This window comes from Clytia hemisphaerica, unplaced genomic scaffold (assembly GCF_902728285.1).
Source record: "Clytia hemisphaerica strain Z4C2 unplaced genomic scaffold, Clytia hemisphaerica genome assembly, whole genome shotgun sequence".
Lineage (NCBI taxonomy): Eukaryota > Metazoa > Cnidaria > Hydrozoa > Leptothecata > Clytiidae > Clytia > Clytia hemisphaerica.
Window position 1 is genome coordinate 291342 of NW_027104293.1, and position 27674 is coordinate 319015.

General features: G+C 33.4%; 3 protein-coding genes across 3 annotated transcripts; 2 read left to right on the forward strand and 1 right to left on the reverse strand.

Annotated features, from left to right (window-relative positions):
* The first annotated feature begins 454 nt into the window (after positions 1–454).
* On the forward strand, positions 455–4452 carry LOC136817137 (uncharacterized). The gene is made up of 3 exons (XM_067073471.1): positions 455–1147; positions 1435–2361; positions 3492–4452. The coding sequence occupies exons 1-3, from the start codon at positions 470–472 to the stop codon at positions 4227–4229; spliced, it is 2343 nt and encodes a 780-aa protein (XP_066929572.1). The 5' UTR covers positions 455–469; the 3' UTR covers positions 4230–4452.
* Positions 4453–7651: 3199 nt separating this feature from the next.
* On the reverse strand, positions 7652–11521 carry LOC136817173 (uncharacterized). The gene is made up of 5 exons (XM_067073508.1): positions 11344–11521; positions 10306–11258; positions 9943–10036; positions 9671–9834; positions 7652–9448 (listed from the first exon to the last, which is right to left on the reverse strand). Exons 1-5 carry the CDS (start codon positions 11519–11521, stop codon positions 7652–7654), a joined length of 3186 nt encoding a protein of 1061 aa, XP_066929609.1.
* Positions 11522–24266: 12745 nt separating this feature from the next.
* LOC136817138 (uncharacterized) lies at positions 24267–27491 on the forward strand. Its single transcript, XM_067073472.1, has 3 exons — positions 24267–25018; positions 25228–26154; positions 26677–27491. Exons 1-3 carry the CDS (start codon positions 24341–24343, stop codon positions 27460–27462), a joined length of 2391 nt encoding a protein of 796 aa, XP_066929573.1. The 5' UTR covers positions 24267–24340; the 3' UTR covers positions 27463–27491.
* The last annotated feature ends 183 nt before the right edge of the window (positions 27492–27674 follow it).

Here is a 27674-nt window from a genome sequence, read left to right on the forward strand (position 1 = left end):
ATATCCTAATGTCTTAACTATACGTTTTTTAACGAAAACATCCAGAGATTTTGAAACCTCACGATTTTTTGGGTTTTAAGGCTAAAAGTATTTTTGACATCTCTTATTTTCGCCATTTTGTAAGTATTTTTGCTTTTAGAGTCAGAAACACCTTGAAATGTTCTTAATTTTTTCTTGGTATTTTAATAATCGAAGCCTTATCTTCTTATATTGTTTGTTCTTATAAAAGAGAAATTTCTTGTAAGACCAAGACACTACTTAGAATATAACAGACCTTATTTTGAATAAAATTTCTTAATGAGGGTCCCGTGGTATGACTACAATTGACAAAAGTCTGTTTATAAAGCAAACAAGATCTTTCGAATCTTTGAACTCTCACTTTCTCTTATCTGATAAAAAAAGGCTGTTAAGTGTGTTGATTTTAATATCTACTGTTTTTTCTATTTGCAAGTTAAAAAAATAAAATAAAATGGCATCACAATTGAATTTTCAACAGAAAATCAAAGCATTGAAATCGAAGAATATCGATCCATCAAAATGCACCCAACGAACATCATTGTATGAGCAAATATTGAAAAATTCAAAATCCACCATCGACAAACAAAACCGAAAGTTCAACCTCGGGAATGGTCAGTTATTTAACGACCCTATTCTCGCCGCTGATCAGCTTCTCTTAAGAGAGTATGCTGATTCAGCATTATTCGACACCAACCGCCACGATCCAATATTTATTCCCCCAGTTTTTCAATCTCACCAATACGCGAAGAAGGATTCAACCGTACATCTCCTCAACTACGATGTTGACATAAACACTCTCAAGAAATGTTTGGATAATTTGAAGAAGGATTCGCCAGCACATTGGTTCACACGTGAGCTCCAATCCTTCCATTGTCGCCATTGGTTAACAAAGGGACCTCAAGCTTTCTCTGAATTGCAGGAAAACAACACTGACAGGGAGATCAATGGAAAAGAATTCAGCAATTGGATTCTCAATGTAAAGATCAAGTATCTAATGGTCAAAGAGTTGGAAACAGTCAATATAACTTTACCATCAACAACAGAGGATAACTACAAATTCATCGAAGCATGTATTCAGGAATTGGCTTCAAAATCACCAGGATCAAAATTAGAACAAACTCTCAAAAAGGTAACATATCAACGATTTGGTTCTCGAAATTTAAAAAAATCCTAAGGTAACAAGTTCTAGGTGAACGAGGACCTCTGAAGTTGATCGTGATTATTATTGTCAATTGTCTTGTGTCGAATCTTTTTGTCTCTTTGAATATTTTGACTGGTTTTGCCTCAGCGACAATTTTTGACAGTTTATTTCAGGTTGATATAGTTCAGCAAAAGAAAGAATTCGTTTGTACACCTCGACGGAATCTATCGCTTTGAAAGAGTACATTTTTTTTTAATCCTTAATTTCATTTCCAGACGTTAAAAGATGTTAAAAAAGAAGTCGAAAACTTGGTCAAACAAAACCCACCATCTCATCCAACAATAAAATGGCTTTTCGGATTAGTTTTATCGGAGCTCGGTGAAAAAGGAGAACACTCATTGTTTCGCAAACTGTATTCCCTCAAAGACGACCATGTTCTTGAAGATACTGTGATTCTCAGTTCCATCAGTTTCCTCACTAATGTTCAAAAGAAAATGCATCAGGAGATTGACGTCCTTCTTTTCTCGTGGACCAAGAAATTAATCATAGCCGTTGAAATCAAACGGACACTGACTATAAAAGCTTTTGACCAGTTGGATAAATACCATAAATTGATAGAAGAGAGGTTGAGTGATCAATTGGGACAAGGCTGGACGTATCATCCAGTCGTTCTGGTTGAAAAGGACGACCTTTCTTTTAACAATCAACATTACATTGACCAAGAAACAGATTTGAAATGTTGGTTATCCAACTTGTTGGCAAATTATTCGACCGTTCCCTATGGAATACCTTTCATCCCAGCAGTAAATCAAGTTAAAGACCTCCTGAGAATCGTTGTGTTTGCCATTCATGCTTCAAAAACAGCACCCATTACGACATCGAACTGGGTGGAGTATATCTCGCAAGCCATCGATACCGTCTGCACTACTGACAACATACTCTTTTACAGTCAGCGTCAACTTCCCATCATGAAGACAGACACTTCTGAATTCAATAAGATCCTCCTTTTTGCCCCTTACGGATGCGGCAAGTCTTTCATCCTTCAGGAGAAAGCAAGACAATTGAGTGGAATGAAGAAGTACAAAGGACGTGTCATGTATGTCATTCAGAGAAGGCAAGATTTTGAAAGCCTTCTTGAGTGTAGATTGAAAGACGAATTGGGAAAAGAACATGGAATTGAGGTTTATGGATACGAACTCAAAGTAAGTTGCATTTTGAATCTAAATTAAATCATTTTCTAATCTTACTATACTAAATGAGTTTATGAAAAACTTATGAAACGCTAGCCCAGCATTAAGAGACATCTCCGTCTGTCACGGGCTTCGCATAGTCGTAAGAGTATACGGATGTAGGTAATCTATTAGCGTTTCTGGGGAAAAGTCGTTGCAGTGTAAATCTTTCACAAATTTAAAAATCCCGTGGAAATAATTGACTTTTTTTGGTTTTTTTGGAACCCTTGGGGCACAAGGTACCTGTTGATTGCAAAAATTCCAAAATCTGCGAATAGACCGTTGACAAAACTAGGGGTAAAGTGACCAAATGACGTCACAGTTTTGGGTAAAAACTTCAAAATGTGATATCTCGAGATTGGAAAGGAGTTAAGATATGGTTGACCCCTCATTGGATCGGGAATTTAATAGAGAATAAGTTAAGAAAGGTAAGAGTGGGTATAAAGAGACTTTCGAAAATAAATATATTCAAATTGAGGCATTTTGGGTCTGATGACGTCATCAAAACCTGAAAGATTCAATATATCGAGTTTGAGAAAGAATTAAGCAATGGCTGACCCCTCATTGGATCGATTTTGATGCACAAGCTAAGCCGGCGTTTGCGACGACGAGAACCGTCTAGTTTTAACTAAATAAAAACGGCTTTGATTGAATGATCGCCTGCAAACTATGTTGCAATATATTGTTTTATCGATTATAAACGATATTGTAGAATAACTGAAAAGAGCTGTAAAAGTAAAAGAAAATTGAGATCGTTTTAGGACAGTTGTCAACGCTTCATGGTTTGTTTATTGCGTTTTTTCTATTCGGAAAAAAAACTTTCTAATTCCCAAGTATGCGATAACTTAGCTTTTTATGTATGAGAGACTGATGAGTGACCATTTTGAATTTAAAAAATGAAACAACTTTATAAAATTAATATTGAACTGATCTACACTTAATACTGTAACTATTTTAAGCTTACTGGTATTATTGAAGAAAAGTCAGAAACGATAGTTCAATTAAAATTTTATCGTGCATTTTTCCGTAAGAGACTTTTAGGATCCTTTGCATGCAAATGAACAGATTTACTTAAAATAATATCTTTCTTTTCTTACAAACAGTTCGGCATTTCCGATATCCCTGAAAAGAATAAAGAGGAAATTGAAAAGCTGACGAACAGGATTCGAACAGGAAACATCAAAGCGTTATTCATCGATGAGTGTGCGATTACCGATAATCAATCGAAAGAAATTATCATGAAAGTCAAACAGCACGTTGATGTGATTTGGATTGCATCAAACGGAGCCAATCATCGTTATATTTTATCAGGTGATGAACATCTTTCGGTGTATGACGATTTCATGAAATTCGAACTTGACGTGAATTTAAGAAACTGTGAAAGTATAGTGAAAGAGGCATTACGCCTTGAAGAAAGACAACGTTCGTACTATAAAGACGGTTTAGTACTTCCACCACCGAATCACCCTAATGGAAAGCAACCCTACCATTCCGACTCATTTGAAGATGCCATCACAGAAATGAGAAAGATCACGAACGATGGAGTGCTTGTGATATCTGATACTGCATACGAGGATGATGATGATCTTCAAACATTGAACAAGTTGCAATTGAAATGGAAAAGGTATGGAATATACAAAAACGATTTCAATGAAGGTGAAAGTCCATATCAATTTCTCGTAGACGGAAATATTTTATTGATTAAGGGCTATGATTTAATTTCCGGTTTTGAGTGGAGTGACATCATCCTCATCATCAAGGTAGGAAAAGGAGGAATTATTGATGACCATCCATGTAATCACATCATGAGATGTACCACGAATCTCATGATTGTTGATTAGCATAAGAGCACATTTCTTCAGATGAAACCGATATAGTGAAGATTCTTTAGATTATTAAATTTAAAAGACTAAGACTTAAATAATTAATCATAATTGTTGAAATTAGTTAGTTCATAGAATTGTCGAGATAATTATTTCAGTTTTAGTTACATTTTATCATTTTAAGGAAACAAATATTTTCTTTGACAACTAAAATGGAGTCACGAAGTGTGTATTTTTTTTAAGCAACATCGTTTTTCTTATTGGCTTACTCAAGTTGTAAAATCTGCAACTTCTATGCCATCTGTAAACAAAATGTATGGAAAAGGTTTTAACCCTAAAAATTTAAGAACATCTAAGAGGCTTCAAAATCTGTTAACGCTCTTATAAAAAAAATGTACACTATTAACATATCTTACACTTTTTTTTTTTAGAAACTTTTTGTAAAAATATTTTTTCACTCAAAAAATTAATGTAAATGTTTTTTCTTGTCATCAAAAATCTATTTTTTTTACTAAATTTTATTTCAACTTTCAATTTTAACGTTATCTTATTCAAACATTATTCATAAACAACAAAAATGTCATCAAAAACTCTCGTCGTCTTTGATAACTGGAATTCTGAATTAAATCAAGGGTCTATTTCGTTGGGTGAAATTGTACTGGAGAAAGAAATATATTAGCTTTTGTTTTACTTTTGTTAATTTAATTACTGAAAGCCTTTCAAGTAAAAATTGTACACGTTTTTTTAATATATAAGGAACAAGTTTATAGGGAGCTCGAGGTTGAAAATGTTCCGAAAAAAATAAAGAAAAGTTAAGAAAAAGAGAGTTAAACTGAATTTGCTCACATTTATAAAAACCTAAACTAAAAAAATGTATTTTTCTGTATTGTAGTCCACTGTTATTTCACTGAAATTTCAACAAAACAATTTTTTGTCACCGTTACGTAGCTACAACTAGGCAAAATCTATTGGATGATATTCCGAAAAATGTTTCTAGTGGCGTCAGATCACTCAGACTTTAATTTCAATAATGCTCACTTCTCTCGTCAGGTTTCGGAAACCTGGTCACGAACAATAAACCCTTTTGCTGAATCTTCTCTTTCTGAAAGTTAAGAAACTTCCAAAAAACCTACACGCTTTTTTTTTTATAAGAATGGTGTTTTTTCATTTCATCATGGATATTCTTAACCTTTTTGGCGAAAATCATCCAAAAATATTCTTACGGTATTCTTAGGTTAAGATCGAAATTGCCAATCTACAGGTTAAAATGCCTTTAAAATAATTTATTAAAAATTAATAATAAATAAATTAAAATAAAAATTCTTAGGTTCAGTTGCTAAATTCCATGATGGTGATATTCTTACCATATTCTTAATTTTTTGGCCATTTTCATCATGGACATTCTTATAAAGTGTATTCTTATAAAAAAAAAGCGTGTACCATTTTAAACTAAATTAAAGAATGTAGTTTCAATATATTGAATCAAAACAATAAAATTACGTGATTCAACAGAAAATAAAACAGAAAATAAAATTTGACATCGGGAACAAGCATCCCCGTAAATAATATTGAGCCACAGCCTTTCTACATCTCACACACGCTTTTTTATAACTAGCCATAGCTTTCACTAACTGCCACCCTCTACAGATGCCTATTTATATACATTTATAAAGACTAATTAATACTTATTAAAGCTTTTTAATGCTTTATAGCGAAAGTTTGGAAATGATAATAGGAATAATTCGAATGATTTTTCTCAAAAGCATTTTCTTTGAGATATCAACGATAAAGCTAACATAAACGAAATATACTTTTTTCTAAAAACTTGAATTACTTTTACAAATAATAAAATACGAATCTTAAAATATTCATTAGCAAAAGTTTCCAGGTAGAGTCAATTACAGATAATAAAACACTCAAAAGACATGCAACTATATTCCAACCAATTTGTAATATAAATGACCCATAGTAGAACCAAACAGCATAAGTAAGAAATGCTATGAGCCAGAAACATAACGAGCAGGAACCAAAAATTGACAGGTAACAACGTACTTAAGAGTTTTTCCAACGGTTTAACAAAGGATATCGTGATCCATAATTGTTTACATTAAAAGGATTTACCAGTAATCTAGAAGCTGTAACAGCGCCGTGTAAAGGATGGAAAATTATATGACGTAACGTGGTAATAGTAGCAGTAACAAGGCAATATTGATGAGCAGAAACCAGGAATTAACAGGAAATAGCTTATCCAGGACTTTTTCCAACGGCATGACAAGGGATCTCATGGACAAAATTGATATGCCAGTTATCTTGCAGTTGTAACAGCAATATCGTGCAGAAGGATGGAAAATGATGACGTAACGTGGTAATCGTAGCAGTAACGAGGCAATATTGCGTTGTCAAAGTAAATGAATCCTCTTTCATAAGATAAGCTTAAATGGAAAATAAGAAACATGAAATTAGATGATAATATGGTGAGTGTACTGAAATTTCCTCAAAATAGTTCACAAGTTTCTTTAAATTTTTGATATTAATTTCCCAAATAGTGCTTACCAGACATATCAACAAGAACACAGGTTAAACATAAAAGATTAAAAATCCAAGTCCTATAAAAGTACATAATGAAAAAATTATTTATACTTATTGTCAAAGTTCCATAATACAGGATTTTTAAGCATTGTTGTAGGGAGTAGAGTATGCTGAATGACGCTTGTCGAATAATTTTCGTTACAGCGGAATTTCGTTGCCAATTCAACCACCAAAAATAATCACTTTTGTCCATATTCATTCATTGTTCTACTATTATCATTTTTATCATTGTTCATTATTGTTCTGTGGTAAAGATTAAACATCAATTCACATTCACATTATTGTAATCAACTTGGAACTTGGAAGTAATAAATGTAAATTCAATCAATCAAATAAAATTTGTACAAAATCATAAATAATACGTAATTTCAATAATTCTGTATAAAAATATAATATCCTTCAGATTTATTATAAAGATATAAAAAAATTCATGTATTACAAAACAATATAATATTCTATAAGTTAGGATAAAAATATAAAAAAAATAATGTAAGGATTTGAAAAGTCTAGGCAAGGTTTCTACTCAAGATCAAGATATTTAAAGTACAGAGTATCCCATGAAAAATTCCTCCTAAAACAAAAGAATGTTTTCATCTATTGTTCTGGGGACACCCTGTAGTTGGACCAGTTTTGAAATCTTTCTTATCTTAAATTCATCAATTTTTTCATGATAAAAAGTACAAAATAATTTCACTCGTTGGATAAGAATGTATTTCAAAGGAAGAGAAAATAAAGGAGAAAAGAAAAGAAAATATTGCTTTTTGCAAAATACCCTTCCCTGCCCTGAAGCCCCCTCCCCCCCCCCCGTGCAATGATTTTGACATGACATAAATTATTCCAACCAATTACTTCTAAGGCTTGTTTCGTGCTGCTAATTCTTCTAGTCTGCTTTCTTCACGTACTCTAAATTTGAATCTTTTACCGTCACTCAACTTATTGATTCTTTCGAATGGAAATGATTCAATTACCATATCATTTAGCTTTTTCACACGTGATAATGCAACATAAGTTAGTCCGTCAAAGCTTTCTTTTTTACCCAAATCTACTACTACTTTATCTAGTGTTAACCCTTGTGATTTATGAATAGTGATTGACCATGCAAGTTTCAAAGGTATTTGTATTCTCTCCTGATACACACCATTTTCAGTGGTACTTGCTACTAATGGAACAATAGGCACACAATTCTCAACATCATCAAAAAAACTTGGTCCGGTATACTTATCAAACTTCACAATTACAGCTATAGGAAGTACTGGTGGGAATTGGTTTCTTGGAAATACAATGTCCTTTATAGTACCTAAACTTCCATTGCAAAGCCCTACATCTGACCATAAGTTCCTTGTAAGCATTACTTTTGCACCTTTAGCAAGAAAAATTTCATTTTCTAGACCAAAGTCCTCTGATGATATTTTAGATGCACTTTTTGGTGTATTTTTTGATTTGATTGTAGCAATGGGAGCTTCTAAACTATCCAGCATCTTGGTATTATGCTCTCTGACAGTTTCATTTGCAAAAGACAATCTAGTATAATGTTTATAGTTTATGGCATTTCTATCAGGTTGTCTAGTAAGAAATAGATTCCAATCCTCCATTGTTGACACACCATTTCTCAAATTTTTCAAAGCTTCCCGAAATTTCTTTTGAATTTCGTCTTGTCCAGCAGATCTCATGTTTGATTTAAGTTTTATAACAGTTCTAAAACAACAATATGCAACATAACCTGCAACTCCAATTTCATTTTGTGGATAAGAGCTGTATAAAGTACTGTCCAGTACAGGTGGTAACTGTGCAATGTCTCCTACCAAAATAACTGATATTCCACCAAATAATCTCTCCATTTTTCCTGTAGCTTGACGACATCTACTATCTATCCAACCTAGCATCCTTTGACCAACAACTGAAAATTCATCAATAATTAGATACTCTACACCTAACATTCCCTCTTGTAATATTTCAAGAGCCTTTCCTTTCAACTCATGTTTGTTTTTTCCTCTAATTGGTAACTGAAGAGTAGTGTGCAAAGTTTTACCGTTTATGTTGAAAGCAGCTATTCCAAAAAAGGCTGTTAATGAACATTTCTCACCTAAAAGGCGTTTGATACAGTTAATCAAATATGATTTTCCACTACCTGCAATCCCGGTAAGTATCATTAGCAAAGGGTCAAGATTGATGCCCTGAACATGATCTTTGACAATATTGTATGCTCTGAGCTGTTCTTTGTTCAATCTATTAACGTCATAGAGACTGTAATCAATCTGTGAACTTTTAAAGATTTTTTTCTGCTCATCAATCCAAAATGGCATTGCATTAATTTGATCTGTTGTAAAGGAGTTTATTATCTCAGCCCAATATTGCTCATCATCTGGTGAAACAGTATTAGGTCTCCTAGAGGAATTGAGATCAGCGATGTCCATCCAATCTTCTCGTAAAAGATTAGATTCACTTTCCTCTTCATCATCATCATCATCTTCAAGTTCATATTCAAAATTGTTCGCATTTATAAAATGTATTTTCCAATTTGGAACTAAATCTCTTCCTGTTGTGCTGTTTAAAAATTCTTTCCATTTTAGGCAATACGTTTCACTACTATCTGGCAAGCCTTCCCATAAATCATCTATGGAGTCTTTCCAGGGCTTATACTTTATTAGCTGGAATTTACAAAATAAGGCATAATTTGCATTCTTTGGATTAGAACTAAAATTAGAAAAAGTTCGAACAACAACTTTTTTTTTCCTTTTTTGAAATTTCTTTGTACTTTTGTTCATTGTCCAGTTCGATATATAATCTATGAGGTTACTTTGCTTTATTTCTTGATCTCCATTTGAATATCTACTTGCATAGTCGTCTAAAAGTGATGATTTTGTTTCTACTTCCTGATCAACAACCTTCATTTGTCTAGACCCTTCAAGCGAACAGTTAACAACATCAAATGTAGAACAATGGAGTTTCAAAGATAAAATCTGATGCATAACTTCTTGTGCACTAAAGTCTCTTTCTCCGACTGATTTAATAATTAGTTTCCGAAACACATTACCTGACGTTTCCTGTCCGGTCAAGTTTTTAATCACTGACATAAAGGCATCTTTAGCAACATCTGATACTTTTTCTGCTTTTGAGGCATATTTAGCTATGTAATTCAAACATGCATTATGGTCTAAAATTATCTGTATGTCACAATTTGCTCTCCAAGCTTGTAACTGTAACTGTTGGTGCCTATTCATTCGAGGATCATTTCTCTTAAGAACAATGTTTGGAACATATTTTTCACCACCTCCTTTTAATTTAACTTTTTCAAAGGTCAAATGTGTTTTATCAGTGCATTCAAAAGGAAATTTAAAGCGACATTCCTGTTTATCATTTCTATTTCTCAAACAATAGGCTGAACTACATTTGGTATGCCTTTGCACACTATTTGCTAAATCAACATAATCATCATTAAGGTTGTCTTCTTGGGTTCTTGTACATCACTTAATCTTTTTTTGCAAGGATGAACACTTGGTTTTACCCACTCATCAACAGGTCCCTCAATTGGGTTTACAGCAGTCATTAAAGAATCAACATAGTCACAAATTTGTGTTTCTGCAGCCTTCCCCTCAATTACGTCATACCGTAAAGCAGTATATTGACCGACATCTATTTCCGACTCATTCTTTAAAGTGTTTTCAGCTAAGAATCCTTTTAAAGCTTTTTCTGTTAAATTGCATATTCCTGGGTCATTTTTCAATTTTGCGAGACCATGACAATGAATAGAACCTCTCATCACAGCAAACTCAAATCTGTACCAATGCCATTCTGTATCTAAACTTACGTATAGCCAATGTTTCACAAAACTTTTAACTCTCTCAGTAAATAGCCAGTCTACAATATGCGGATTATCTATTATATTTTGTCGAAAATCTGTTGATTCTGATTCCTCACTCGTAAATAGATCATGAATATCAGGCCAGTGAAAGTCAGCCATAGATAAAGTCCAAAATATAGTTGGCGTACCCATTTGTGTAATAGTTGCTTTTAACTTTTCCTTAACATCATACCAATAAGCATTTGTACCTGTAACATTCTTTGAATATCGCTGTAACTTTTTCATGACAAAAGAATAATTGTTATTATTGATCATGTCCTGTAATTCATCAATACTCAAATTAGCATCTCCTGGGTTTTGCTTGATGAAAAAATTTCCTTGATTTATTAGTCGTTTACGATACAACATATTAAATCCCCAAAATGCAAATCTAGGATGTGAAGCAAATCTATAGTACCATTTACCGTTTTCATTCAACTCTGCAAACTTGATTAAATGTTTCAATTTTTCAGCAAAGTCTTCGGTCTCTGATTGAGCTATACGCCTGATAATAGCAGGGTTTGTTGGGTCTCCTTTTGTGTCAGGAAATAATGTTGGAAAAGCAAGGCTTGCTAAATAGGGCGTATTAAATTCACTAAGCGGTGATGTTCCAATATCTACATCATTATTGGAATCATTTAAATTTTTTTTTAGTTTTGTCAGCTTCCTTTGGCATTTTAACTTTGGCTGGTAAAAAACTACTCATTTCTGTATTTTCATTAAAAGCACGTTCAGAGTTGTGATCAATAGGACCTAAATCTGGAACATTATCTTCAGAATCACAATCAGAATCACATTGTTCATTTTCATCAACAGGTTCTACTTGCAAATTTGAAATTTCAATTACACCCTTCTCAGGCAACTTTTCCACTCTCTTCATGTCAATAGTGATTTCATTATATAAAAAATTATTTGGCTCTCCATTCTCATTAGTCCCAGTTAACCATAACAATGCTCGCCTAACAGTAAGTTCCTTGGACGTTTTATTTTTTCCGCTCATTTTAAAGATCAACACCGGAATATCTTTTGGCTCTCGAGGAAGGACATCTGCTATTTTTTTAACATTATGAGGTAAATTCAAAACATGACCTTTATATGACCTTTGACCTCCTCTAGGACGTGTGTACACTTGCATTACTGGAAAGGCTCTAGCAATTAGCATTTCTTCAATTTGAGTGAGGCCTTTAAGGGCTGCAGGTACTTGACTTGGCTTCATATTATTTTCTTCGCTGAATTTCTTTGGCGTTCCTTTATCTCTTTTACAACGTGAACAAAAATATTTATCTGATTTTATCTTGGAAACACTAACAGGCCATGATTCAAAACAATCTTTGCATTGAGTAATTGTAAAATTCATGGAATTTTGAAAATCTTTCATGCTTTTATTTAAGTTTAGTTCTTTGTTTTTTTTTTTTTTTGTTTCTGCATATTTTTTCCTTCGCTTTTCAGGGTCATAATTTTTTTTTGCTTTGATCGGATCATATTTTTCTTTTCTTTTTCTTGGATCATAATTTTCTTTTGTCTTATCTGCATCATATTTTTCTTTTCTCTTTTTTGAATCATAATTTTCTTTGGTCTTTATTGGATCATAATTTTCTTTGGCCTTTATTGGATCATAATTTTCTTTGGCCTTGATTGAATTATATTTCTCTTTGGCCTTGATTGGGTCATAATTTTCTTTGGCCATGATTGGATCATATCTTTGCTTTCTTTTTAAAGCGTCGTAATTTTTATGACGTTGCTTATTTGGATCATTCATGAGTTTTTCATGTTTCACTTTCCAATCAATTGATTTGAAAATATCAGTTAATTTCTTTCTCTTTGGATTTTCGTTAGAAAGACCTTCAAAATGGACATTTTTTCTTTTTCGTAATGGATACTCTTTTTTTGTACATTCATTAAAATCATTTGTATTTTTTGCTGATGTAAGATCAATTGCTTGACTTTCAGTAATATTTGATTGCTCAACAACAAAATCAATTTCAGAAATCTTTTCGTAAACACCAAAAAACCATCCTCCTGAAAGTTCTTGAAGCATCTCATTTAAAGTTACATAAAACATTCTATCTTGTTTAAGATCATCAAAATAAATCCATCTATTTTCAGACAATAAAGCACATGCAAAATGAGCACCAGTGTTTCTGACTAATGCTAACAACTTGTAAGAGCTTTCCTGCAAAGTAAATTGTTCTAAAAAATTCCATCTATTCAAAACTGTTTCATCAAATTCTATCAACAAATAATGTGAAAGATTTAACGACTGAGTATTCGCTGCAATATTAACTCCACACGTATAACAAGTTCCTGCGTTGGGAAGATCAAAGGACTTTTCCAAATAGATTGGCAAGTTATTTTCGTTTATAAGAAGCTCAGGGTAAGATAACTCAGAAATATAATTAACCATGCTAGAAAGCTGAGATTTTACTTCAACGGTGCATGTGCAAGTAGCCTTAGCTGTGTTGGTTGTCTCAAAAATACTTTTTTCCTCTTTTGATAACACTCTGAAAAAATTGCTTGAAAATATTTCTGAAAATTGGGCAGTACAGTCTCTTTCCACAAAAGATCCACAATTTTCTATTATTTTTCTCCAAACAGGTTCTCGTACTTCATCTAATAATCTTATCGCATCATTTAATGCATTAAAACCACTACTTTCAATCTCTGTTGAACCACTAATTAAAAGCAAATTAAAAAATTCACTAAGATCGTTTTGACGTAGTTTCTCTTGGATTTTGGGAAGAAATAATCGATAACATATCTCAAGAAAAGAATCTACAGCACATGAATAATACCGAGAAGTTCTGCATGAATTTTGAAAGTGGGAAATTGCAAGAGCACTCTCTAGGTCAATAAACTCTTCCTGATTAACAGTACTCATGGTTCTTTTTCCTAATTTCAGCCTGAACAGTCAGGTTCAAAGAATCAAGTAGTCTTTCCTTTAATATTTCCTTTATAATTTTCTTTAACTTCTGAACAGTTTGAACGTCTTGAACAAACTGGAGGTGACAGTGTTTAACCCAGTCTGAATGTCTAAGACAGATCTGGACAGTTTGAATGTCTAAGACAAACTGCTAGCCGAAATAAAGTCAATCTGAATGTCTATAAGAGACAGTAGACAGATTGAAAGTTTGACTGTCAACAAACTTCACTGGTAAAAAATACACAAATTGCTTAAAAATATTTGAAAAAGAAGAAAGAGACTCCCTAAGGTTGTGAAAACTGTGAAGGTCAAAGCAAAACTGTACCATAAGCATCAACAAACCAAAATGAATTTTGTTCTAGAATTCCGTGTGCTACACTTTCGGTTTTGCAAATCATTGACAGACCAATCAGATACTTTTCTCTCATCCGCATAGCTTTTTAAGTCTAGTTTCAGTCTCCTCCACTTCGTTTTTAGTTTCTTTCCACTTTCGTTTTTGCAGGCAATTCTTTCCATTTTCCAAAAATAATCTAACGGGATGTATAGGCTACGGAGTGCTGAACATACATACGGAAACTAAAGGCGACAAAAAAAAACAAACAGACAAAAATTTTCACTAACCTCTCACTCATCGCGAAACTATTACGCCACCTATGCTCCGCTGCGCTCCGTTCGGTGGCAAAAATGATGTTTCCATTTCCTCACAAATATTCTTAACTTTTTTCAGAAAGGGTATTCCTAGGTTAGGATCTAAACATTTTTAGCATATTCTTATTCATTGTGATTCCTATCATTTTCTCATATTTAGTGCGTTCTTATAAATGAAATGCATTATAAAAAATGTTTGTACGTTATAAATTAACTAGCATCATAAATGAACAAATATTTTGGGTGTTTGGCACAATGTGTCCTTTATCATCATAAACATGCATACACTCTTTTTTCTTTTATAAGAACAGTTTTATGAGATAAAGAAGGCTCAAAAATGCTTAAAAAATAAAACAATCTTTAGCAAATCAAGGGCTAAATTCTCAAAAGGGGAATAAAAGTATACAACAGCCTCAAGTTCAAAAGAGGTTTAATGGTTCTCACTAAAAAAACAGTATGGTCGTGTTCACACAACAGACCTTCCTTAATAAAAATGTAGTTAGGAGAATCTTTTGTTGACTACAATACAGAACGTGCATTTAGCAAAGAGTCGAACGCGTAGTATTGTAATTTTTAATCGATCTTCCTTAATTAAAAAGAGTCGTAAGCTCTATTGTCTTAAGGGTAGGGTAGAGGCTTCCCTTAAAACAAAAGATTTTATTAAGGAAGCATAAACAAAGAATGCGTGCAGTGAACAAAAAGTTTTACGATTTCAAAAACGAATGAACTGAGGAAAAAATTAGAAATACAGGGTGTCCCTAATTAAAGTATCGAGTTTGAACATGCGATTGAGTAGAAAAGTTTGTGTGTGTTATCGCTAAAATATAAGAACGTTCTCCATCACACAGGCTTATTACAAAAGGTAGTTACAACGTATAAATTAATCGTAATGACAAAGAAAAAAGAGGGAGAGCTTAAAATACAATTTTGTGAACACGCACATAAAACTTTCTACTCATAGTTGTGTTTCGACTCGATACTTTAATTAGGGACACCCTGTAGTGCAAACGGTGTTGTTGATGTGTAAGATGAATGCAGTTAATGAGTAAAACCATTAGAACAAATATGTTTGCGGATTTCAAGTGATGTATGGATACCAATATCAACCAATCACAGGTGAAATCGAAACTCTCAATAAAAAATCAACCAATGAGAAGCCTTAAGCAAAATCAATTACCGTGTTATAATAGATCTCGTGAACCTACAAGAAAATAAACCGGTGTATTCATCCATCATAAATCTCTTTGTTTAACTTTGATAGATTTAATTAGGTAAACTTTCCAGTGTGAACGCGCCCTATGTCTCTAATCTCATAAAAGATCATCAATTCTGCGCGCACCAAACTTTTGTCTTTTAAAGAGATGTTGTGAATGTAATGATCTGTTTGGCTGGAGTATCTGTAGCCTGGATATCCAGACCGTAAACTATTTCACCGTCTAGTTTTTTATAATCTTGTCTCTGGTTTACGGTCTGGTCCAAGTAACTCGTCTGCAGGGATATCTGTCCCTGCATAAGCGAGTGTCTCTAATTGGTCAGTACGCGCCCAGTCACTGAGCAGAACTTTCGCGGGGTATTTGATATTTTTCAATGCGCGTGCATAATTTATGGAAAAAGCTGACCTTGCAAAAAAAGATAAACAAATGAAAATGAAAACGCAGGTTCATTTCTAAACAAAATGGCCGCTGGAAAAGAACCTTTATAAATGTGGCTGATGTTTTGATGTAGCTTAAAGTAGTTTTGAAAGCTTTTTGAGTTTGTAAAAGAGGTTTTATAGTAAGTTAATTATGTGTGTCTGCCTGGGTTTACAAAGTTTTGATAGTCTGTCAACAAGGGTTCACTCACAGGCATTATCAAATAAACTGTACCCAACTTTTTTAGTTGCACCAGACTCTAAAATTTTAGAAACTTTGTATGTTGAGGTAAGAGTGTTTTTTTCTGAAATTTTGAGTCTGGATACCCAGGCTAGAGTATCTGTTCAGCCAACTAAATGTACTTTTTTGCTTTACCCAATCCAATCAACGCGCGTAAAAGCTCATTTAATATTCATTCGAAATCTGGATTTAATAGATTAGTAAAATGGTCAGTGAACCTGAGCAGATTCTCTTTTAATGAGCCATGGCCTTCACAGTAAATACGTGTCATGCGCAAAGTAATCAGAATCTGTTCAAAAATTTATTGTACAACATAGTGCTCAGTGACGAGATTGAAAGGGCCTTATCATATTTTGAATAAACCGAAAAACTTATTTTCCAATAACACACTCCTGTCTCACAGCCCCACTGGAACTTTTGTCCTCAAAAAATGGGGATAAGAATTCCCATTGAAATCCCGATGGGGATAGAAATTCTATTGTTCCAAGATTAAAAAACCAGTAGGGAGTTTTGGAGTGTAATTCTTAAATATTGAATTTCGAATGGGGATGAAATGAAATTCATTTTTCCATTGGGGCTGAAATGTTTGCAAAATTTTCCAAAAGTTTCTTGTTAAAAAGCTAGCTAAAAAAGTTACTTGTTAAAAAAGATTTAAATTTAGATGATCAAGATTCATTTTACTCTTTGCATCAAAAACAAAGTAATTTTTCAGGCAAACGCTACCCGTTTAATGGGCCTTCTAAAAAAGGGAGTTCCCAGTAGCATCCTCAGGGGTGTTGGACAATTTCTCTAGGAGGGAACAATTTTGTTACGAAGTAATTATCTATTAATGTTATGAATAGATAATTACTTTGTCATAAAAATCTGCTCTCCTACACGAATTTTCCGACACCCCTGTCTACGCTACTGAGTTCTCGAATCCATGCAATCATTGATAGTTATTCAATTCGCATAACTAATTCTTTGCATAATTTATTCACCACCATCCATACGTAATTGACCTAATTGACTTGGTCCGCATTTCATGTTCCAAGGAACAGCTTCATCTAGAAAAAAGATATTTGAAGAATATAATTGTTAACGATATAATACAACAACCGTAGATTGATCAAAAGATCGACAATTGATACTTTTATGGACTCAAAATTGAGTAATTTGGCTAGGAACATCAATCATTCGGAACACAAAGAGTGACCATTTAATAAAATTCGTCGTTTGTTTTCATCACTGATTGTCCCCCGTGCCCATTAGAGATGGTTTTAAGGGAAGGGATTGGAAGGAAAAGAACATCAATCTCATCAAAAAATTGAGTAAAATTTGGCTAAGAACACTGATGCATGCTTATAAATAGTGATTTTTGTGAATAAAGATTCAATTATTGAGGCGAGAAAATATTTTCGCCTCCGTCACATTTTGGGCATTGCCATTATGCATCATTTAGTAAAAAATCAGAAAAAAATCATGAGCGAATCTCGAGAAAAGCTCATAACGAACAGACGAACGAGCAGACATTGGTTAATTTAAAGGACCTCCACCGGGGTAGGTCCAAAAAAGTATTTTTTAGTTTAAATCCCATTTGATTATAGTTGATTGGTGCAGAAGAAATTTGGTTAAGAAATTGTGAGCTTGAAAGATTTATTTTCTTTCCGTAATATAAGACTATCAGACAGTCCCTTCCACGTATGAATAAATCAACAGTCCATTCTCCCTTATATAACAAATAGGTTAGACCCATCAGAAGCAAAATTTGGTTTTGAATAATCCTCATTCCAGAAGGTTTCAACATTTTTTCATACCTATCTTTTTCGGGTAGGCGAGACCAAGGTTTTTCATGAGTTGAACAAATTCCTCTTTCGTTTTGGTCAGTCGAGGATTCAAAGATTTTTCTTCGGCGACTGTGGTCACGTGATGTCCTGATGGAAAATAAGAGGTTCTCATTGGACAACAAAGAAAGATTACATCATAATTGTTTTTATTCGTCCTTTAGAGTTGGTAAAAGCCCTACAATGAGTTTCGCTCAAAATGACGAACAATATTTGTCGAAATCAAGAAAAATGATTAGTGCTATATATTGGTATACTACAGAATGTTTAATACTTAAACACTCAAACATTTTTGCTTTTTCTCTCAAAAAACATGTCATACCTTTGTAATCGTGAGCTGGATATAAATGAAAATCTTCCGGCAGCAAGAAAATTTTTGAGTGAACTGATTCGTAAAGCATTTCTGGATCACCTGAATGAAGAACATATCTTAAATAACTATCGATAAATTAAGGCATATACCTTAAGGTACTTTTGGCGAATTCGGCAAATTTAGACAAAATTTGCTAAAATTAGCCCCCGCCAAAATTAATTATTTTGCCCTCTCGCCAAAAGAAGTTCACGCCCAAAATTAAATCTTTTGGTATTTGTCTAAATAACTTTTTGATTTCACAAGAAAAGCTTCAAATAAGGCAAGAGAGAACAGACTTCGGCTGTCATTCGCCAAAATTAGTTCCCGCCACAGCCCGCCAAAATAAAAAAAATTCATCAATCACCAAAATAAGTTCTCGCCCAAAATTAAAAATTTTCAGGATTCTTGCCGCTCGTCAAAATTAGTTTTCAATAAAAAAAGTTCCCTTAAGGTATAACCATCTGGGAAAGGCTGTTGCTTCTTGGTTGGATCGCCTCGACGATTTTAGGCATATACAGCCATCTAGGAGACTGAGGTTACAGAGGAGGTTTTTCTTTTTTTTTTGATTGGTTCAATTTCTCTTATCTAGGGATATTAAATCTTTTTTCAATTTGGCGTTGATGCGAAGGCAACGTGCAGCCTGTACAGATTCAGGTGGAAATCACTGAATTCAAATCATACTTTTCAGGAATTAAAAGATAGAAGTATAACTTAATTTCATTCTTAACTCTTTGAGTCCTGAAGTTTTTCACTGTTTTGAAAAAAAAAGTTTCGCACCGACGTCTTGTCGGTGGGTCGGACAGAAAGGGCAAAAAGTAACGTTTGATAAACGATTTTCTTAATAAATTTTTGTCATAACTTTTAATGTTTGATAGCTAAAAGATTTTTCTTCGGTGAAAGGTTTATTAGATTCATTTGTAGCCCCTCAGGCTTTTGTTTTCATTGCATTTATGCATTTTTCTTTGTTTTCAAATTGATGGCGAATAAAAAATTAACTTTTTCCAGCTCTAGATTCTAGATCAGCGATTTCTTAGCAAGCCCTTTGGGAAAATGTACTTCTTGTGGTGAAGCGAATTTTCCCAGACATTTAACTAACATTAAACAAACGTATTTCAAACGTTGCAGACGAATTTCACTAAAAATATAATCCCTTAATACATCATTGTTGAAAAGATAGCAAAACATGTCAAATAGATTATCAAGGATATAGCAACAATTAAAATGCTTAAAAAGAGACTTAATAAAAAGACGGATTAGATACGGCAATTAGAGAGCTCTTTTTAGGAGGGGTACTAGGTTTATAAATTGACGGGTATATCCAAACAACAAATTCGAGTCTTTGAGAGAGTGAATTTTGACATTTATGTGACCTTTTAAAAGACTGTTTTTCAAATTTTTGGCTCAATATTACCAGAGTTGATGACCTTTTGATGGAGTCGATTTTTTATGTTTCGTAATTTCGGGACCCTTTCAGAGAGTCGATTCCTAATATATCCTCCTCTGTACCCATTTGAGAGACTTCTAAGGGTTTAAAAAAGGGACCCTTCTTTACACATATCTGATAACAATTTAGCCATAGTACCTCCCCCTCCCTGAGGCTCGATTCTATTTTTGATAAGATTGAGAAATATTTGAAAACGTTGTCGCCTAGCGAGTGTTTGTCTGATGTGAAAGGAAGCCGTAATAAAGAAAATAAAGAAATTTTAGATCGCCAAACAATACATAGAGAGAGTTAAAATGTCAATCTCATGAAAGAGAATTCTGAATGTAAGTCAAACTTTTAGTTGAATGGCAATGATGACTTAAATTTGGAAAATAGGATTGCAATGGATTGAATAAATCTATTCCAAGATCAAATTCGATTTCATATTATTTTTTTGGGTCAATAATGATAAATATGCAGTGACCCGCTAAAAACCCCTGGCGGGAGAAAACCTTGATGTACATTTAGTCAAAAATAATTCAAATTCTCGTCCTTATTCTAGATTCAAAAGTTAACAGTCCTAATTTTTAAGGTTCATATCCCATCGGAAATCAATTTCTAATCTAATGTGCAGTAGATATTTCTTTTCAAAAAACTGCTCTATTCCAAATTAAAAAACAAGTTCACTGTGTTTCTAAAATATGTTTAAGAAGCTACTGAACTCTTAAATAGGGGTTATGATTTAGTTAATTTTTCTTAAAGGTTCCTTGGGTTATATATACAGGGATTTTATACTATTTGCTGACGATACTAATCTTTTCTATTCAAACAAAGACCTAAAAACACTTTTTAAAGTAGTTAACAATGAACTTAATCTTATAAATAACTGGTTTGTCGCTAACAAATTATCACTGAATGTTAAAAAAACGAAGTACATACTTTTCTGTAAACGCAGTAAAGTTGACGACCTACCTTTAAGACTCCCTTCCTTACGAATTAACGATACAGAAATTAAACGAGTTTACGATACAAGCTTCCTTGGAGTAATAATTGACGAATCCTTAAATTGGAATAAACACATTAAAAACCATTGAAAATAAGATCTCTAAAAACATCGGAGTACTTTTTAAAGCGAAGCAAGTCCTTGAACTAAACTCGCTCAAAAACTTTACTTTGCATTTATTCATAGTTATTTAAATTATTGTAACATAATATGGGGTAGTACTTTTAAATCGAACTTAAAAAAACTCTTAGTAAACAAAAACATGCACTCCGCATCATGTTTGGTGTAAATAAATTTAGTCCGGTTTAATCATCACTTTAAAGACTTAGGCGCGCTTAATATCTATCGAATAAACATCTACCAGACAATTGCATTTATGCAAAGCGTTAAAACTAAAACCTGTCCGACTTATTTTTTAACCAATTTCCTCAAATAAATCATATATACCAAACAAGATACTCAAAAATGCTTTTAAAATACAGGGTGCACGATTAGATGTCAAAAGGTTGCTATTAGATATAGGGGTCCTTTTATGTGGAACAATGTTCTTAGTAGTGATCTCAAAGAAACTTGTGGAGAAAAATCAAAACTATGTTTCCAAAAGGCTGTAAAGAAATATATTTTTAACACAGATTTGAAAAATATTACTAAATGACAATTTATCACATAGGTTGTAAATAAATTATATAATCCTTTTTTTTTCTTTATTCTTTTATTTCTCTTTTTCTATTATATGAAACATGTAGCAGATGTAAATAAACACTATCGCAATCAAGGGGATAGGTGAAAAGGTAGCAATGCCTTCTTCTATCTCCTGCGAATGTTTTTAGCGTAAACATTTTTTTATCTCACAAACAATAGCTATAAAACTTTTAACGTGTAATTTTATGATAGCTTAGTGATTAAACGCAAATAATTAAACGGAAAAAAAAAAAAATGTTTCATCAATTATTCACTGGCCATTTAAACTACGATGAATGGTAGTTTAAAAAGGGGTGCATGATCACTTATATAGGGGTGTATGAACACTTATACAGGGATGTATGGTTACTTATACAGGGGTGTATTATCAATTATACAAGGATGTATGTTCATTTATAGAGGGATGTATGGCCACTTACACAGGGATGTATGGTCACTTAAACAGGGATGGATAATCACTTAAACCGGGATGTATGGTAACTTATACATGAATGTATGATCACTTATACAGGGATATATGATTACTTGTACAGGGACGTATGGTCACTTATACAGGTGTGTATGTTCACTTATACAGGGGTGTATGGTCACTTGTACAGGGGTGTATGGTCACTTATACCAGGGGTGTATGGTCACTTATACCAGGGGTGTATGGTCACTTATACAGGGGTGTATGGTCAGTTATACAGGGGTGTATGGTCAGTTATACAGGGGTGTATGGTCACTTATACAGGGGTGTATAGTTATTTATACAGGAATGTATGGTCACTTATGCAGAGATGTATGGTCACTTATACAGGGGTGTATGGTGACTTGTACAGGGGTGTATGATCACTTATACAGGGTGTATGGTCACTTATACCAGGGGTGTATGGTCACTTATACAGGGGTGTATGGTCAGTTATACAGGGGTGTATGGTCACTTATACAGGGGTGTATGGTCATTTATACAGGAATGTATGGTCATTTATACAGGGGTGTATGGTCACTTGTACAGGGGTGTATGGTCACTTATACCAGGGGTGTATGGTCACTTATACAGGGGTGAATGGTGACTTGTACAGGGGTGTATGGTCACTTATACAGGGTGTATGGTAACTTATACCAGGGGTGTATGGTCAGTTATACAGGGGTGTATGGTCAGTTATACAGGGGTGTATCGTCACTTATACAGGGGTGTATAGTTATTTATACAGGAATGTATGATCACTTATGCAGGGGTGTATGGTCACTTATACAGGGATGTATGGTTGAATATGAATTCTATGCTAAGGGGACACGGAAACATTTTTATGTAATCACAACAAAAAACTGGTTTATTTACGATCAAACATGCTTGAGATGAAGATTATTGTAGAACTTTGTCAATTCGGTTATGTATTTAAAAAGAATTAGAGTCTAATTAGTCTAATTAAATTCTATAAACGATGCCTTATCTAATACATAATATAATATACACACGTTTTTTTCAAAAGAAAATCCAAAACTTTTGAGTTTGAGCAAAGCTTAAATTTTTTTTTTAGCTTGTTCCTAATATTTTTTCCAACGAAGCCTTATGTTCTTACATAGTTCCCCCTGTAAATTGTTTACACTTCCCACTTATAAGTAAAGTGCCTGTGAATAATATTAAAAATCCCTCCATATAACAGTTTTCATCAAACAATTACACGCCTTTTTTAATAAGAATTATACTTTATATACATGATGAAATTTGACAAAAAATTAAGAAAATGCTAAGACTATCACTATCATGGGCAATTAGGTAACTGAAGCTAAAAATACCATTTTAGTGCATTTTCAATAGATAAATTGTAAATTACACCGAAGTAAAGCTCGCTACTTTCACAAACAGGCCATTTTACGCTTTAGACGTATGAATTAAATGTTAAATCTAGTTTGAATTAGGGTCCTAACTTAAAAATACTGTAGGAATATTCTAGGATGATTTTTTTCCCCAAAAAGTTAAGAACATCTATCATGAAATGAAAAAAAACACCATTCTTATAAAAAAGCAAGTAATTTGTGGGCTTAGCGATAATTAACAGTCTAAGAAGACACCCTAGATACCTTTAGAAAGCTCCTAATAAAAGGTATTGTATATTTATCAGATTTAGATTATCCATTTTAATAGCTTTGGTCTTACATTTACAAAAAAACCATACTGTTGGACACAACTTTCAGCCACAACAAATTCTTAATAAGGAAAATGAAATGTCCCTCCTTGGGGAATGTTCTAAGCCTCCTAATCCCTCTAATTATAGTTTATCATCTTAGCAAGGAACAAATAAGATTAAAGTTGAATAGATATTCATATAATAGTATTGAAGCTTACCAAAAGATACTATGATAGGGGATTATATAATTGTTGAAAACATGCGGCTATAGTATTAACGTTTGTAAAAGGAAACTAAGATAGGGGGTTTATATAATCATTTTAATTGTTTTTAGTAATACGTTTTGACAAAATATGCTATTGAAAACATGCAGGTAGAGAACTTTTATCCACAACAAAGTCTTTATAAGGAAAAATGAATCTCCATCTTAGTGAATGGTCTTATCCTCCTAGTCATAATGTACCCCCCTAAATAAGAAACAAATCAAAGGATGCCTTAGATACCTTGAGAGAGTTATTTATGTTTATAAAAAGAATCTATAGCAGGGGGCTTATAATCAATATATTTTTTCGTATATTTTAGACAAAACAAGTTGACAACATGCAGGCAGAGAACTTTTATCTACAACAAAGTCTTTATAAAGTAAAAGAGCTCTCCACCTAAGATCACGATTTTGATCTATTTTATTGTTTTATTGAATGGAAGCAAATGACACTGAGTAATACAAGGGCGGAAAATTAAATGCTTTTTTACTTGATAAACATTGATGTTTATGTGTGTTTCTACAAGTTTTGAGTAATTTTTTGACTTTTTATTCGAGTAAAACTTTTATTCAGATTCAAAATGGCATCACAATTGAATTTTCAACAGAAAGTCGCTGCATTGAAATCGAAGATCATCGATCCATCAAAATGCATCCCGCGAACGTCATTATATCATCAAATATTGACAAATGCACAATCCACCATCGACAAACAAAACCGAAAGTTCAACCTCGGGAATGGTCAGTTATTTAACGACCCTATTCTTGCTGCTGATCAGCTTCTCTTAAGAGAGTATGCTGATTCAGCACTATTCGACACCAATCGCCACGACCCTATATTTATTCCCCCGGTTTTTCAATCACACCAATACGCAAAGAAGGATTCAACCGTGCACCTCCTCAACTTCGTTGTTGACATAAACACTCTCAAGAAATGTTTGGATAATTTGAAGAAGGACTCCCCAATTTTTTGGTTTACAGGAGAACTTCAAGCTTTCTATGATCTCCAATTAAACAACTCTAAGGATGAAATCAACGCAAAAGAATTCTATGATTGGATCTTGAATGTCCAAATCATGTATCTTTTGATGGAAGAGATTGCCAATCCACCAACCCAAAGTTCTTCATCTCGTCAACCAATTACAAACGATCTGACTTTACCATCAACAATAGAAAATAACAACAAATTCATCCAAGCATGTATTCAGGAATTGGCTTCAAAGTCACCAGGATCAAAACTGGAGCAAACTCTCAAAAAGGTAACATATCAATTATTTGTTTCTCGAAAGTTATAAAAACCTTTTCATTATTAAGGTAACAAAGTTCTAGGTGAACGAGGACCTCTGCAGCTGATTGTGATTATTATTGTCAATTGTCTTGTGTCGAATCTTTTTGTCTCTTTGAATACTTTGACTGGTCCATCGCTTTCAAAGAGAATTTTTTTTTAAATCCCTAATTTCATTTCCAGACATTAAAAGACGTTAAAGAAGAAGTCAAAAACTTGGTCAAACAAAACTCACCATCTCATCCAGCAATACAATGGCTTTTCGGATTAGTTCTATCGGAGCTCGGTGAAAAAGGTGAACACTCATTCTTTCGCAAACTCTATTCCCTCAAAGACAACCCTGTTCTTGTAGATACTGTGATTCTCAGTTCCATCAATTTCCTCACCAATGTCCAAAAGAAATTGCATCAGGAGATTGACGTCCTTCTTTTCTCGTGGACCAAAAAAATAATCATAGGCGTTGAAATCAAACGGACACTTACTGGAAAAGCTTTTGATCAGTTGAATAAATACCATAAATTGATAGAAGAGAGGTTGAGTGATCAATTGGGACACGGCTGGACGTATCATCCTGTCATTTTCGTTGATAAGGACGATCTTTTCTTCAACAATCAACATTACATTGACCAAGAAACAGATTTGAAATGTTGGTTATCCATCTTGTTGGAAAAATATCCGACCGTTCCCTCTGGAATACCTTTCATCCCAGCAGTAAATCAAGTTAAAGACCTCCTAAGAATCGTTGTGTTTGCAATTCATGCTTCAAAAACAGCACCCATTACGACATCGAACTGGGTGGAGTATATCTCAAAAGCCATCGATACCGTCTGCACCACTGACAACATACTCTTTTACAGTCAGTGTCAACTTCCCATCATGAAAACAGACACTTCTGAATTCAATAGGATCCTCTTTTATGCCCCTTACGGATGCGGCAAGTCTTTCATCCTTCAGGAGAAAGCAAAACAATTGAGTGGAATGGCGCAATACAAAGGACATGTAATGTATGTCATTGAGAGGAGTGATGATCTAGAAACCCTTCTTGAGTGGAGATTGAAAGACGAATTGGGAAAAGAACATGGAGTTGAGGTTTATGGATACAGAGAATACGTAAGTTGCATTTTGAATCTAAATTGAATAATTTTCTAATTTTAACTAAATAAAAACGGCTTTGATTGAATGATCGCCTGCAAACTATGTTGCAATACATTGTTTTATCGATTATAAACGATATCGTAGAATAACTGAAAAGAGCAGTAAAAGTAAAAGAAAATTGAGATCGTTTTAAGACTGATGTCAACGCAGATTCATGGTTTGTTTGTTGCATTGTTTCTATTCGGAAAAAAACTTTCTAATCCCCAAGTGTGCGAAAATTAAGCTTTTTATGTATGAGAGACTGATGAGTGACCATTTTGAACTTAAAAAATGAAACAACTTAATAAAACTAATATTGAACTGATCTACACTTAATACTGTAAATATTTTAAGCTTACTGGTATTATTGAAGAAAAGTCAGAAACGATAGTTCAATTAAAATTTTATCGTGCATTTTTCCGTAAGAGACTTTTAGGATCCTTTGCATGCAAATGAACAGATTTACTTAAAATAATATCTTTCTTTTCTTTCAAACAGTCCCTTAACGATATCAATGAAAAGATTAAAGAGGAAACTGAAAAGCTGATGAAAAGGATTCGAACAGGAAACATCAAAGCGTTATTCATCGATGAGTGTTGGATTACCGATAGTCAATGGAAAGAAATGATAACGAAAGTCAAACAACACGTTGAGGTAATTTGGATTGCATCAAATGGATTCGGTCATCAGGATATTTTATCAGGTGTTGAAGATCTTTCGGTGTATGACGATTTCATGAAATATGAACTTGACGTGAATTTAAGAAACTGTGAAAGTATCGTTAGAGAGGCATTAAGCTTTGAAGAAAGAGATAGTTCGACATATAAAAAGGGTTTAGTACTTCCACCACCGAATCACCCTAATGGAAAGCAACCCTACCATTCCGACTCATTTGAAGATGCCATCACAGAAATGAGGAAGATCACGAAAGAAGGAGTGCTAGTGATACCAAGTTTACTATTCGAGGAGGATGATCTTCAAACATTGAACAAGATGAAACTAAAATGGAAAAGGTATGGTAAAAATCAAAACGATTTCAATAAAGGTGAAAGTGCATATCAATATCTCGTAGACAGAAACATTTTATTGATTGAGAACTATGGATTAATTTCCGGTTTTGAGTGGAAAAACATCATCATCATCATCAACAAGGTAGGAATCTTTGGTGATATTGATTACCATCCATGTAATTACATCATGAGATGTACCATGAATCTCATGATTGTTCAAAGAGAAGAATTTTCTTCAGATGAAACCGATAGTGACGATTCTTCCGATGATTAAACTTAAAAGACTAAGACTTAAATAATTAATCATAATCATTTAAATTAGTTAGTAAATAGAATTTTCAAGATAATTATTTCAGATTTTGTTATATTTTATCATTATCAAATATTTTCTTTGACAACTAAAATGGAGTAACGAATTGCGTATTTTTTTTTGAAGCAACGTCGTTTTTCTTACTGGCTTACTCAAGCTCTAAAATGTGCAACTTC

Coding starts and splice junctions, on each gene's coding strand:
- LOC136817137 (XM_067073471.1), top strand. CDS start 470: ATGGCATCACAATTGAATTTTCAACAGAAAATCAAAGCATTGAAATCG. Junction 1,148..1,434: donor TAGAACAAACTCTCAAAAAG/GTAACATATCAA, acceptor TTTCATTTCCAG/ACGTTAAAAGATGTTAAAAA. Junction 2,362..3,491: donor TTTATGGATACGAACTCAAA/GTAAGTTGCATT, acceptor TCTTACAAACAG/TTCGGCATTTCCGATATCCC.
- LOC136817173 (XM_067073508.1), bottom strand. CDS start 11,521: ATGAAGAGAGTGGAAAAGTTGCCTGAGAAGGGTGTAATTGAAATTTCA. Junction 9,835..9,942: donor AATTTTAGACCATAATGCAT/GTTTGAATTACA, acceptor AGGAAACGTCAG/GTAATGTGTTTCGGAAACTA. Junction 9,449..9,670: donor TGAAGGTTGTTGATCAGGAA/GTAGAAACAAAA, acceptor TGTAAATTCCAG/CTAATAAAGTATAAGCCCTG.
- LOC136817138 (XM_067073472.1), top strand. CDS start 24,341: ATGGCATCACAATTGAATTTTCAACAGAAAGTCGCTGCATTGAAATCG. Junction 25,019..25,227: donor TGGAGCAAACTCTCAAAAAG/GTAACATATCAA, acceptor TTTCATTTCCAG/ACATTAAAAGACGTTAAAGA. Junction 26,155..26,676: donor TTTATGGATACAGAGAATAC/GTAAGTTGCATT, acceptor TCTTTCAAACAG/TCCCTTAACGATATCAATGA.